The sequence below is a fragment of the Diadema setosum genome, chromosome 4 (assembly GCF_964275005.1).
Source record: "Diadema setosum chromosome 4, eeDiaSeto1, whole genome shotgun sequence".
NCBI lineage: Eukaryota > Metazoa > Echinodermata > Echinoidea > Diadematoida > Diadematidae > Diadema > Diadema setosum.
In genome coordinates, this window is record NC_092688.1 from 36,094,851 (window position 1) to 36,110,571 (window position 15,721).

The window sequence follows — 15,721 nt, forward strand, 5'->3', positions numbered from 1 at the left end:
TGCTCACCTTTTTTTAATATTGAAAAGGTAATTGGGTAAATTTTTGGTTTCAGTATATTATTCAAACACAACTAAGTTAACTTTTACATTAACATTTTCACAACTCACAAATTCCACACGCACACACATTTCATGATTCACAAGATCCAAGTTACACTAATCCTATTTACTTTGCAGAGTGCAACAACATAAGTTATATTCTGAGCAAATAGGCTTACATCAGTTCGCACTATTCAAGGTTTAGAGTAGTTAAGGAACTATACCCGATTATGTGATGCTAAGTTGCACCTTGAGATGATGGGCAATATTGCCCCTATAAAGGAGCAGGCGGTGACACTGACTTGCTCCTTTAAAGGAGCAATTTTGCAGCAGTCATGGAGCAAATAAGCACCACATAGGTGCAACATCATACCAATAAGGCACAAGATTGCACCCTCAAGAGAGGGTACATTCTTGCATCCTTCGGGCATAAAGTTGCACCTAAAGGAAAGAGGTTGCGCCTTTTTCAAGGGGGCAAAGTTGCTCCCGAGGGTGTAACTTTCACCCTTTCTTGAGGGTACAAAGTAGCACGCAAAGTTCCAAGATTGCACCCTCAAAACAAGGCACAATCTTGGAACTTTGGGTGTTTCTTTGCACCCTCACGAAAGGATGTAAAGTTGCACAAAGATGTAAAGGCTACACGGGGTGCAAAGGTGCGCCGAAAGGTAAAGGGTGCAAGATCGCACCCTCAAGAAAGGTGCAACTTAGCACCCCTTAGTGTGGGTGGAAAGATGCACCCTCAAGAAGAGGACTGGTGCAACCTAGCACCACTTAGTGTGGGTGGAAAGATGTATCCAAGGGAACATTTTCGCACCCTCAATAAAGGGTTCAACTTTGCACCCTCTCTGCAGTATTATTTTATACACACGTGAATTCCTTGTTCCTGTGAGCTACGTTTAATATGAGCGTGACCCAGTATTAGACACGTGTCAAGCCTTTGCAGACACAGAATTTTTTTCGTCATATTGTTTAAAGGTCATTTAAAATAAATTTAAATATATATTTATTTCTTTTAAGTTAAGAGGAGCAAAAATGTGGAGATCATGACCTGTGATACATGTTACGGAAAGTCTATATTTTTTTTTTTTTCAACTACAAGGAATTACCTATGGGCTAATTGGATAAAGAAGCTAAGCATTACTTTTTTTCATCAGTTAATGTCAGTGCTGGTGTATTATTCTTGAAAAGTTGGCATCTAAATGTCCTCCAAACCAAGTACTTTTTACACTTATACCTGTGAGTTACGTTTCTTATGAGCATGACAGATCTGTAGACACGTGTCATAGTGGTTACAAACACTAAGTTTCCTTTGCTTTCATCGTTATCAAGAAGCGATTTTGAACAATTTCAGATGTTCTGGTTTTTTTCTATTTCGTTACGAGAAGGCAATAATGATTTCATGTAAAACATGTTAAGGAAAGTTGATAGTTTGGTTATTTTATCATTACTCATCTTCGTCTTCTCAACAAGAAGATGATACACATGAGCTCATTTGCTAAAGAAGTTGAAGGATGTTTAATTGCTGGTAGCCACGTAGGGGCTTTTGTCATAACATTTTGCATCTAAATCCCTCGAAACTAAGTACATGCAGTATTAGTTTATAGATAACAATAGTATTTTTGTTGTTGCCGTGAGCTTATTCATATGAATTTTAGACATGTTTCTCATATGTTTCTGTCATATGCTTTACTGAAGAACAGCAAATGTTGAGTTTATTGCCAAGAGAGGTTGATCATTACTTTACAGTTAAGTTCATTGAAGTGCCGGAGCATAAACTTGTCTTGAAATATTAGCATCCTAAACCCTCCAAACCAAAATACGTGCAATACTAGACACGACAGGAATTCCTTGTTGTTGTGAGTTATGTTTCTTAAAAACACTGATTTTTTTCTGCTTTTGCAATGTACTAAGTTCAAAAACACTCTTGAACAATTTTCAGATTTCGTTTCTTTCTTAAGAGAAGAAAACGGTGAGGTCATGTGAAGCATGTTCCTATAAGTTTTATTTCTTTAATAATTTTTCTTTACCCATCTCCGTTAATAATTTTTCTTTACCCATCTCCTCAACCGTAAGGTGATACGGTACCTAAAAAAGTCATAGGCCAAAGGTGTTGAGCTTTAATTCCCCTTTTTAAAGTAAATTTAAGAGCTGGGGCATTATTTTTAACAAGTTGGCATTTTAAGCGATGTACACCGAGGACGAGTCTTACTGAATGGATTTCTTGTTGCAGTAGAATTGTATTTTTTATGAGCTTGATGGAGTATTAGACAATTGTATAAAGTGTTTGCAAAAGCTGTTAATGTATTCCCTTTTGCTAATGTCCAAAGAGTTCATTTGCCAAGTTTTGATTGTCTTTTGTTTTAATCATCAGGGGTTTGTTTTATCATGGTCATAGAGGAAAGAAACTTAATTATATAAAAAAGCCTTCATGATATAAGAAGAGATACTGTAGGAGACAATTTCATCAAAAGTTGTGATTTCCAACATTTCCAAAATGCAATTGATGAATATTTCTCCCCAGGGCACAGAAAGAAAGTAGTTCTTGGTCTTGTTTTTTTTTTTTTCTTCACGTCAGTATGTTATAATACTCGCGGGTTTACGCCCATCCCACCAATTTCCATCCGGATACTGCATCCGGCCCTGCTTTTTTGTTTTTTATTTTTGTTTTACACTGCAAAGAAAATGAGAACACTGATGTTTGAGAAAAATCCCGACATGTTTGATTGGGCAATTCTTTTTTGATGTCTATCATTCTTTCCAAATAAGTTTTTTGGTTATCACTGAGGACAAATACAGATACCCTATTTCTTCTACCAAAACCACAGCACTGTATATTCTCATATTTCTATAGTATTTCGTCTCAACACTTGCCCTATTGATATTTCAAAGCATGTTTCCCTGTGCGCTCAAGAAACTCCCCCATTAAAGGAGATCTCCGGGTGATTCTCAGATTTTTACATTTGTACAACTATGAATTAGTCATACTGAGGACAGAGTTCCAGAATTTGTGATAATTGAGGTGAAGAATAAGAATATTTTCAAAAAATAGAACAAACTGCAATGAACAAGGATGATGACATGGGAGAGTCACCATAAGAATGCATGAGTTGGGGCTCAAGGAAGCAGAACAAAAGAATAAGGTATGCATAGACAGGTGAACTCGCAAGCAAGCGGTATAGTTATGGAATTACACTGCTATTATTTCTGAAATATGTGAACCTTATAGCTGGTAAAATTGGGTCTTTGAGAGCGTCTGGGGGCTACGCCCCACCACTGAAAGCGTCTGGCAACGGTCATGCATTTATTCTATAAGTGTAAGAACAAGTTGCAGTGGGTTTCATGGGGTTACTTTCCTAATTTTCAGCTAGGCTAGCCTAGCTGGTAAGAGTTTGGTCTTTGGGGCGTCTGGCGGCTATTGTCTGGCAACAATCATTCAATTATCCTTTGAGTGTATCACAAGAACAAGTTCCAGTGGGTTTCAGGAGGTTCTTTCCAGCTATATATAGGTTAGTCTAGCTGGTAAAATTGGGTCTTTGAGGGCGTCTGGCGGCTACCCCCCCCCCCCCCCCACCACCACCATTTAAAACGTCTGGCAACGGTCATGCATATATCCTGTAAGTGTAAAGAACAAGTTCCAGTGGGTTTCACAAGGTTACTTGTTCAGCTAGGCAAGCCTAGCTGGAAAAAGTTGGGTCTTTAAGGGCGTCTGGCGGCTACCCCCCACCACTTAAAACGTATGGCAATGGTCATTCATTTATCCTGTAAGTGTAACGAACAAGTTCCAGTGGGTTTCACAAGGTTACTTTTTCAGCTAGGCTAGCCTAGCTGGAAAAATTTGGGTCTTTAAGGGCGTCTGGCGGCTACCCCCACCACTTAAAACGTATGGCAATGGTCATTCATTTATCCTGTAAGTGTAACGAACAAGTTCCAGTGGGTTACATTAGGTTACTTTTTCAGCTAGGCTAGCCTAGCTGGAAAAAATTGGGTCTTTAAGGGCGTCTGGCGGCTACCCCCCACCACTTAAAACGTCTGGCAATGGTCATTCATTTATCCTGTAAGTGTAACGAACAAGTTCCAGTGGGTTTCATGAGGTTACTTTTTCAGCTAGGCTAGCCTAGCTGGAAAAATTTGGGTCGTTAAGGGCGTCTGGCGGCTACCCCCCACCACTTAAAACGTCTGGCAATGGTCATTCATTTATCCTGTAAGTGTAACGAACAAGTTCCAGTGGGTTTCATGAGGTTACTTTTTCAGCTAGGCTAGCCTAGCTGGAAAAATTAGGGTCTTTAAGGGCGTCTGGCGGCTACCCCCCACCACTTAAAACGTCTGGCAATGGTCATTCATTTATCCTGTAAGTGTAACGAACAAGTTCCAGTTGTTTTCATGGGGTTACTTTTCCAACTAGGCTAGCCTAGCTGGAAAAATTTGGGTCTTTAGGGCGTCTGGCGGCTACCCCCCACCACTTAAAACGTCTGGCAATGGTCATTCATTTATCCTGTAAGTGTAACGAACAAGTTCCAGTGGTTTTCATGAGGTTACTTTTTCAGCTAGGCTAGCCTAGCTGGAGTTGGGCCTTTAAGAGCGTCTGGCGGCTACCCCCCACCACTTAAAACGTCTGGCAATGGTCATTCATTTATCCTGTAAGTGTAACGAACAAGTTCCAGTTGTTTTCATGGGGTTACTTTTCCAGCTAGGCTAGCCTAATTTTGAGGGGTCCTTTTTGTGGCCCTCCTGGCCACACCCACCACCTACGACCAGCCAGACGTGCATTTCCATACTCAGGGGCATATGTACTAAATTGCTATACACATAAAAATTGGTAACCTTTTCAGCTAGGCTGACCCCCGCTGGCTCCCGGACTATTATGTGATCGTTCCTAATACCCGCTGCAGAATACGAGTCTCTGCTGATGCTAGAATGCCAAACAGGATTTTCTTCTTCTTTGTTTGTTTTTTTTTTTTCAAAATATATCTGTATTAAAATTACTAGGTGTTACAAAAACATTTCCCAATTTTGATGCTTAATAGCTCGAAAATTATATATCAGATAAAACTGTCATTAATATGAGTAATAGCCGAATAGTGTACAATTTAGTTGGAGGTGATTTGAATATGAAAACCTAGATCAGTTTCATGAAATCGATGATTAATTTCAAAGTTACGTTCCAGATTTTGGTCAAATTTTAACCCTCTGTACAAAACCTTGAACTTTATACAGGAACTAATGATGTGTATGTGAGTGTGTACTTACAATGACCCTGAAGAATGGACCTGGATACCACCACCTGTTCAGAGGTCTGCTCTAAGGCACATGAATGCTTTATTAATTATTCATGATGGATTGCCTTGGCACTGCTAGTCTGAATTCCCAGCAAAGGGTGAAATGCATGCACATGAAAAAAGTAAGCACATGTTTCACGTGCTTGCATACATCACATTTTAGAATGAATAACGACTAGCTGTGATAGTGGAATTTCTCATGATGAACAATGGAGCATTCAATCTTGGGCATTGTCCAGGACCATTGTCTGGGTGTCAACAACACACTCCCATACACACCAATTGACTTCTGTGCAAAGTTAAAGTTTTGTACAGATGGTTGAAAGTAGAGCAAAATCTGAAACCTAGCTGAAAAATTAATGTTTAAAGGGGCCCTGAAATCCAAATGTATACATTCCATATTTAACGACTTTTTCTTCTATTTTTCTTCAGATTACTTTGGAACGCCCAAAAAAATCCTTCCAAACCATCTGTCAATCATTGCTAAAGTACTGAAATGTTTAACAAAAGACCTTGGAATGCACCTTCCTCTCGGCTCAGCATAACTTGCATGTTTCCGTGATATTAATGTGACTAACAAAAGACATGGCAAGGGAACATGCAAGTTATGCTGAGTCGAGGGGAAGGTGCATTCCAATGTCTTTGTTAAACATTTCAGTACTTAAAAATGATTGACAGATGAGGTCATCTCAAGAATATTGGTTTGGAAGGATTTTTTGTGGGCGTTCCCAAGTAATCTGAAGAAAAATAGAAGAAAAATCGTTAAAAATATATGAAATGTTTCTAAATATTCGTCTCACCGCAAAAGTGATGTTGAGGGTATCATAAATCAACACAAATCAACATGCATTTGGATTTCAGGGCCCCTTTAATTTAATGAAACTGAATTATGCTGTCATTCTGAAATTGCCTCCAACAAAACTGAACACTGCTCAGCTATTGCTCATATCAATGTAAGTGTTATCATTCTGAGTACTATAGTTTTTGAAATATTAAGGATCAAAAGTGGGAAATGTTTTTTGTAACACATAGTACAATGCGTATAAAATATCAATATATAGATTCTTTCATATAAATTGCATCTGTATGATATCGAAAATTTCACATTTATGGAACAGACTTTTATTTGCAGTATGGAATCCCAAAAGCAGCTTCTCGATCATGGGGACATTCATGAAAGGAGAAAGAGCTCGTTGAAAGGCGACTTTAATACGGCTTATGTCCAGTTTCCACACTTAAAAGTGGACTATACGATTTTTGAAATACCGCATCATAGATCATGAGAAGTTCTGCTCAGAAAGATTGTCTGCTCACATCCACGACGAGTTAATGCCCTAGATGAAATAGCGAACAAGACACGTTGGTTCTTAAATTCACTGTGATGAGCATTCATGATGTAATGATTAGGCCTATTCAAGTATACAATGTACTGATAAATGGTGGTGGAGCACATCTACTTGACAGCAAAAGTGGTAGGCAGTATTTATAAGAAAGAATGTTAATACATTTAACGTAAACTAACTAAATGGATACTTTCCCAATTGTTAATTGACAGACCATTCAGCAGGTCACTAGTCTTGATCGACCCCACCTGGGGTCTTTAATATCCACATCGGTTCTAAACTTTAAAGTTTTGACTGTCGGGGCGATCGTTAACGGCCCGACACGGTAGGGGCCTACAGTCATGCTAACCTGGAAACATATTGAACTGCACATTACTTGAATATGAGACCAATCTGAAGCAAATAATTTTCACACAACAATAGATATATAATGTAGGGTTACCTACTCTTAAATGAATCCCACACGGATTGGAACAATCACCCCCAGCATTCCCACTGATTCTCAGTGATCAGTTACTATACTAGCCCTCCCCTTTAATTGCCCAGTGGCCTTGGACAGTAACAAAAACAAAGGACGTCACAATGATTGCAAGTCGAGCAATTATCGCACTTCAGATCATAAATTTAATATGGCATGAAATCATGGCGAGCCTACAGTTTTCAAAAAATCAAATCTATACAGATTCAACATGAGGCTCACACGCGAACAAAGAAATCTGCAGTGTTTGCATGTTACGCGACACACACACACACAATTCAAACAGCTCTGTGAAGAGCACAGTGCGAACTCATGAACATCTCGTCACATTGCAGATTTTTCGTCACGTCATTTTGAACGACATAAAGAGTAATCTATTTTTTAAAATCCAACATTTCATATGTCCACATTCTAGGAGGGAGACAATAACAGTACGGAAGGAAATGGAGATTCTGGCGAATTTGTCTATCATAAAAAAAACCCAAAAAACCCACCATCCTAACCACAATACAAAATTATAGGAAAATCTTGACACACTGGGGTTTTTTCGGAACCGTCATTTTGAATGATGCACAGGGTACATTTTTTTTTTTCTATCATGAATGAATCAGATGTCCATATGCTCAAGGAGTTAGGAGAAGATCGACAATGAGGAAGGACTAGACCAGTTTGCAATTATAGCGGTGGTTCAAATGAGCTCGAATTTTAACCCTAAAAAGACTGGGCTATTTTGGTAGCTCGAAAGACTGGGGGGGGGGGGCCTAAAGGGCCCCCCCTTAAGATCTCAGCCGTGGATCGCGCGATCGCCGCGGAAATTTGCACAATGGTATTGTGCGATGTAATCTACAAGATCGTATATTTAAATTTTACAAAATAGTCTTCTTTTATTTTATTTTGATTAATTATGCTAATTTATGCGAGAAATCAGACTCTTTGATCTAAATCAGTAAATAAAGCTCCAAAAGTGCTCATTTTTGGTCTAATTATTCTTTGTGGCATTCTTAGCAAATTTACTTGAAAAAAAATTCGGTATCAAAATCAATTTCTTATTTATTTTATTGTTTTATGAATTTCTTATGTATTTCTTTGTTTTTGTGACTTTTTGTTTTTGTTGTTTTTTTTAATAAAATTTGTGGCAGACACTTTTTGAAGCATAATACTCCTAAAACAAATTAATTTTAGCCATTGAGAGTAAAAATAAGCATATTTATATGAACCATGTGAAAAAACTCAATTTGCATTGACTTTGTACACAAAATCACATTTTTGAGCCATTTTCGGCCTCGCGTGCATGTACAAAAAGTTATGTAACTTCAGAACCGTACCCCCGGGCGTCACAAATTTGGTGTCAAAATGTGCGGGAAACTCGAAAGAAAAAAGTCATAGAACATCGCGGCGAGAGCATTGCGCGTTGCAGAGTTATCGCGCGAAATGTTGAGGGGGGGCCTTTTAGGCCCCCCCCCCCAGTCTTTTTAGGGTTAAACCATCGGAACAAAACAGTCGTACAGCTGGATATTGTGCCACCTTACGTATTCAAAATGGATTGTTCTTTATGGTAACAGGCTCTCTTGAAAATGTTCATACAATTGCGACACAAGGATACTGTTCAGGCGCTGTCCACGACATTGTTCACTCTAGATATGTATACATGTTTCTCAGAAGGGCCTATATGTCATTTTTTCATCAGATCTTCATCTGCTCGTACGCAGAATGTAATATGTAACTCCAAACTGGCTAATAAGCTGCATGGAGGTTAATCTTTGCTGGTGTAAGTGTCCTTTTTTTTTGCGGTGGGTCAAAGAGGAACTTCGGCCGGTAGCTCTCGTCCCTCAATGCCAGCAGCCAGGTTCTCCGTGGTCAGGCGGGCCATGGCGCACAGTGTCTGGACGGTGGAAGAGCCAACGTGCGGCGTTAGGAGCACGTTGGGCATCGCGAGCAGCGGGCTGTCCGCCGGGAGGGGTTCCGGGTCGGTCACATCCAGTCCCGCTCCGGCAATGATCTTTGACTCGAGTGCCTCAATGAGGGCAGCATGGTCAATCACCTTGCCTGAAAACAAGGAACATTTTGATTCATTCTATGACTAGAACCTGTATAGCCCTTTGTCAAGGCCCTCTCGCTGTTACGGACGAGCGACGCGAGCCCAGCCGAGCGCGCAACCCCACTCTCGTTCGGATGGACTCTCTTCATCATACAGCTAGAGGGCCTTGACAAAGGCTAGAACTTTTATTGAATGAATTCAATCAAGCTGTTCACATGAATTCGAATTCTTGCGCGTCCAGTTGTTTTTACAGCAACTGATTGACAATTTGCCTTTCATAATCATCGACGTTTGTTGTCATGGCTACTACCAAAACACCGAATGATCGGTGCTTCCTCGTCGATGAAAGGCACTTTGTCAATCAGTTGCAAAGAAATCAAGTTGACGTGTAAAATATCACTTATTCAGCGCATGATTTCAAATGCATAATGTTTACACTAGTCAGTAATGCACAGTGAATGCATCATCAGCCCGAGTGCCATTTTTTCCAAGCTGTAGGTAGACTGCAGTGACACTGAATTGTCGAGGACTGATCACGAATTTCCAGTTGATACAGTCTCGAAAGTTTAAATTCCCTACTGCTTGCTTTGCATAATTTTCATGTCATTATACTGGTCAATGAATCTGCCGTTATGTAACATTGCACAACTTTGCAATCAAACAACAGTTAATTACAAACAATGCACATTCCTACAATTTTCACCAATCATGTCATATGCTGTTTCATTAAGTATACATGTATTATGAATGAAGACACAGCATACTTCGCATAAAATTATCAAACAAAACTAAATATCGTACCACGATATTTTATTACCTGGTTGTTTTACGTCTATTTACTATGTAGATAATTATTTTAATGCACTTATACACACGGATAAAGCTGCTTAGCTTTGTTCATTCTTTCTCCCCCCCCCCTTTTTTTTTTTTGGGGGGGGGTAAAAATTCTGCTGTGCGACAAAAAACAACAACTAAACACAAGAGTATTACATTTTCGACATTATAGATCTGCAAGGGTATAGAACAAACCTAGTCCATCAAAAGTTACCTCTGGATGTGTTTATGATGATGGCAGACGGCTTCATACTCCTCAACTCCTCCCTGCCGATGAGATGCTCGGTGTCTCGGTTGAAGGGTACCATGACAACGAGGAAGTCCACCTGTGGGAGGAGCTCCCGGAGAGATGAGCAGTAGGTGGCACCGCCCACTTCCCTCTCAACCTCCTCGCTCCTGTCGAGAGAAGCCGCAACAGTTTCTTTCAAAGTAGGATGATAATCAGGGGCGGATCTAGGAATTCCGTGAAGGGGAGGTGCCTTTACAAAATTAAAGAGGGGCGAACACACCCCCCCCCCATTTTTGTCTTTTGATTTCTGTTATTTTGATTTAAAAAAAAAAAAATAAAGAGAGGCGGGCCCGCCCCCTTCTGGATCCGCGACAGGAAATAGAGAGTGAAAGTCTGGTGCATCAGCCATTCATCATCGTCATGGAAACTGCGTGGTTCTAAAACAACCTCACCTGGCCCTGAATATCTGTGATTTTTGTGAATATGCACTATTCTTGTTGACCATGCTCTCACCGGATTCCAAACCAAGCTACTGTATGTAACAAAAGACTGTGACATCATCACTTCTGTACATGTACATACTTTATACTCTCCCGACTATCTGCATTACACAGTGCGATTTTCCGCACCACGTTCGCCGACACTACTAGAGTACAATCAGATGAGCATAATGGAAGTGGGTTTCATCTAAATTGGACCCACATTTTGGTCCAATTTTTCATTAAATGTGTTTTCATGAAAAAAAATATTCTAATCTAATAGAACATGATTTATGGAATTTGAAACAAAGTAAAAAAGAAATCATCAAAGATATCAATTATTACTGTCCAAATACCGTTTATAATTGACCTGTTTTTTGTTTGTTTTTTTCACCGAGGAGCATTTAATTTTTTAGCATTCAGCATTTTCAGTATGTAAGGATTTTTTTTCTTTTCACTTGCAGCAAAGTTTAAAGATAAAGCCTGTCATTCTGTACCTTCGTGTGCGGTTGTAGTAAAGCACGCGCATCTTAAATCCCCTTGCCCGTCTGGCCACCTCCATGCCAATGCGCCCCATTCCCACAATGCCAAGCGTGGCTCTTGTCACTTCCGTCCCAGCGACACGGCAATTGATCACGTGAGACGGATCGTAATTGCCCCATTGGTGCATAGCCATGGCGCCTGCAGTTTGAAAAGAATAAAAGATAGATGTAATTCGTAACTGCAGAGAATAGTATCATTAGGGTGATCTGCAGCACTGCTTTATGATTGCGAAACCCTAGCAGAGTAGATTATTGATCACAGTTTCCCTCATAAGATTTCGACACAAAATTCCAAATTCAGTGTGTGGAGGATTAAATGAGCATCTGTGGACAAGATTCATACACAAAAATGGAACCGGTTTTATACCACGTAGTAGCATGAATCTATAATGGTGTGGAAGGCATAATCATCTATTTTTATCTCAGACTAGAGTGATTGTCATAGGTCTACCACTATGCTACGGCATATCTCCACAGACTTCCATAAAAACCACCGTTTCAAGAATTATTGGAAATCTTCAATAATTAATTTTGAAGCAATTGAATATTCAATTCTTATTTATTTCATTTTAAAGGGAAACTTTTAGTGAAGATCTACATACATTTTAGAGAGAATGATAAGTTGATGACGTTAGTATATCACTTCCGCCAATTTGAGTAAGATATCAAAACGGCCCATGTTCGTAATTTCGAAGGTTCCTAATTCCGAAAGACACGAATTCTGAATACGGGCTATACCTACAGGCCTACACGTGTATAGAGGTCAGTATCTGAAATGGAAAAGGGTCCGTCAGTCCGAAACATCTGTGGCGTTATACCGAAAGTTCGTAGTTCCGAAAATTAAATAGGGTTTATTCTGATGTTTCATAATTCCGAAAATGAAAGGTTAGTTATTCCGACGAAAATAGATAAAATTCGTTCACCTGAAAGCGACTTTGCAATGTTGGTTAACCCAAAAAACGTAAAGATGGTTCTTACTAAAGAAATCCTTGGAATTACGAACCTCTCTTCGTTTTCAGATTATAGAACCTTCGGAATAAGGATTTTTTTTTTCGCTTTCGGATGAACGATTCAGAACACACTCACACTCTTGAAATCTCCTTGCTGTTGCAATGAGTAGTCCAAAGGTCAGGTCGGCTGTAGCGTCAGAAAGGATATCTGGGGTGTGTCCGACCTGTATCCCCAGACTTCTCAGCATCTGGACATTTAGGTGATCTGTTCCAACGCTATTTGTTGCCACCACCTTAAAAACAACAACAAACATGTGTTTTTTTATTTTCTTAATTGAAACAAGAACCAACATTCCCTCTTTTGAGCCGATCTATACTGAAGGAATCACTTTCCCCTACAGTCCCATGCAAAGAGAATGAACATCAAAATATCATGACACATAATGAAAGTTACAACACAGACAGAAAATTCATTCATTTTTACTCCTTCATCGTGAATCTGAAAGCAGCAACTATAACAACGTCACAAGCGGCTTCATTCGTAATTTAAAAGGAGAAAAGAGTAAGATATCTTTTAAAATTCACTTTACATGCAACTCTCTCTTCCAAATGAAAACTAACTAGCTTTTAAAAAGCTACTTGTTTTCGTGAAAGTGCATGCGTAGACAATTATTTTTCTCAACCCTAAGCCGCGGGCTCACTGGCAAAAGATCACGGAGCTTAAGATCCTTGGCCAAAAACTTCTCGCGAAACTCCCATGAACCGTTTGCAATTCTGTTCGATTGATTTTTGTCTAATTCCCTTGATCTAATTATCTAAATATTCTTTTATTTTTTAATTTATCTATAAAAATCAAAATAGAGCTACATTGTTTTGTAAACCTTTGCATAAACAAGAGCTATATCATATACTATAATATATACGCATGTAAAAAGGGAATACAGAATAGTCATTCCCTTGAAACAACAACAGCAACAACAACTACAACAACAACATCATCATCAATAAACTTCGTCTCGAACAAATGCTGAAACAATCCCAAATCGAGACGGTTGAAATTGGGACTATCCCTTTCGGATAATCTTATAACGCATCGGGGAAATCACTCAATAGAGTCCATCCTGTGTTCGTCATTTTATTTTGAGATTAATTATTCTGGCTTATGGAGAAATTATCGTGTCATCATCGCTACTCTCAAAACCCAATCTTTAATATGAAATCTCTCTCTCTCTCTCTCTCTCTCTATATATATATATATATATATATATATATATATATAAAAGATGAAGAAGTAGAGTGGTAATGCATTTTGACAGTCCAACAGTGCTATCTATTCAGACCAAATTTTCGACGAATACATTCGTCTCCCTCAGGGTCGACAATGACAATTCCCATTGTCATTGTCGACAAATCTTCGGAATAAAGCCTCATAAAGTGATGTTCGGATCGGATCAACAAACTCCATTTCGTCTCACCCATCTCACCTCCCTGTATTAACGAACATGATGTATAGGTATTGGGAATTTGTGTGTTTCGGAATAACATTCCTTCGGTATTACCGGTGTAATGAACCTTATTTCATTTTCGGATTAACGAATATTTGGAATAACGAACATCACCCGGGCAGGCAATGGAAATATAACCTAAGGCTACCGCCTGACACACACACACACACACACACATACACACAGACAAACACACAGACAGACAGACAGACAGACACACACACCTTAAGCTTTTCTATATATTGTGTGAATTCCATTGAATGAAGGTCTAACCAATGTTTTCAAAATGAAACGAATACAAAGTACATTCACCTTGATCAACGTGATCAGACTGAAAAACTTCTGCTTAATCGTACAAAATAGACAAATGAAATGATAGCTTGACATGAAAGCATGAAATGAAGTAAAATCTCAAAAAGCATTACTTGAATTGATCAAACGAAATCCTTATCTATTTTTTTTTAATATCAGAATCATTGTAACCCATGTCCTTAAATAAACTTTAACCATCAATCCCCCATGCACCACCCATCCCTAGGCTGTCCACACCTGTTCACACCACCCCCCCCTCCAAACACACACATACACAGAGAGAGAGAGAGAGAGGGAGAGAGAGAATTCTGCATTGTCCTTGTCACCTCTTTGAATCTCAGGGCCGGCGGAAACGTTTGTTTGTTTGTTGTTTTGTGTTTGTTTGTTTGTTTGTTTGTTTGTTTGTTTGTTTGTTTTTTGCACCAGTACATAGAAATACATATGGTGTCATCACCAGAAGCTTAACTCTGTTAGCTGTTAGCTCATGAAACCCGGAAGTGGGCCCCCACTAGTTTTTGCGCCTGCCATGAATCTAACACTGTAGTTAAGCGGGATTTGAAGGAAAAAAGATAATATGAAAGAGAAATTGTACAATTTACCTTGACATTCGGCCACGAAGCCAGGGATGTTTCAGTGATTTCGAAGTCCTGCCTTCCCATCGTAAGAATTCCTTGTATCTTCGTCCTGAACCTATCCGGCTCTCTCTCAAACTCGGGCGTCATCACCACGTGGAATTTCTCGCGGATGATGTCCTGCACCGGCGTCGGCATATTCGCGAAATCTGCGGAGGTACGCACCCATGGCTTGGCATGGTCCTCCATACTCGATCCCTCTCAGATGCCTGTGTATGTATGTGCGTGTGTGTGTGTGTGTATTACACACACAACAGAAAAAGAAAATTAAACAAAGACCAGCATTAAAATTACATTCGCAAGAGCTGACTTCATCACGTGTCCTGGGGTTACAGTTCGTTATTCCGAAGATTCGTTATTCCGAAGGTTCGTATTTCCGAAAATTGAATACGGGTCGTTTCTCCGTACATGATATAAGGTTCATTATTCCGCATATGAAATAATGTGCGTTATTCCGAACATGAAATAAAATTCCGAAAGTTCGGTAATCCGAAAATGACATAAAGATCATTGCACCAAAGATGTTAGAGTAGAGTCCAGTAGTTACACTCTCGGTCCCCATCAGACTGAATAGGAGATATCGGCAATTGATGTTCAAATTGTCATGACCTTCTAAAATCTCGTGTGACTGTTTTTATGCCTCCGCCACGAAGTGGTGCCGGAGGCATTATGTTTTCGGGTTGTCCGTCCGTCCGTCCGTCCGTCCGTCCGTCCGTCCTTCCGTCCGTCCGTAATGAATTTTGTGGACAAGGTAACTATCAAAACCTGTTGAGGTATCCTAATGAAACTTGGCATGTATGTGTATTATGGGGTGAAGTTGTGCCTATCAACTTTTGGGTGCACATGCTCAAGGTCAAAGGTCAAAAGGTCAAGGTCAAATACATAAAATTTCACTATTTCCACCATATCTATTGAATGCCTGAAGATATTTTCTTGAAACTTAGTGTATACATGTATTACCCAATTAAGATTCTCTGGTGAAAGTTTGGGTCATGAGGTCAAAGGTCAAAGGTCAAAAGGTCAGGGTCAAATACATAAAATTTCACTATTTCCACCATATCTAT

General features: G+C 39.5%; 1 protein-coding gene across 1 annotated transcript; it reads right to left on the reverse strand.

Moving 5' to 3' along the window:
• Positions 1-7,262: 7,262 nt before the first annotated feature.
• LOC140227205 (probable 2-ketogluconate reductase) lies at positions 7,263-14,811 on the reverse strand. The gene is made up of 6 exons (XM_072307633.1): positions 14,625-14,811; positions 12,345-12,501; positions 11,214-11,397; positions 10,223-10,404; positions 8,621-9,182; positions 7,263-7,847 (listed from the first exon to the last, which is right to left on the reverse strand). The coding sequence occupies exons 1-5, from the start codon at positions 14,793-14,795 to the stop codon at positions 8,932-8,934; spliced, it is 945 nt and encodes a 314-aa protein (XP_072163734.1). The 5' UTR covers positions 14,796-14,811; the 3' UTR covers positions 7,263-7,847; positions 8,621-8,931.
• Between the last annotated feature and the right edge of the window lie 910 nt (positions 14,812-15,721).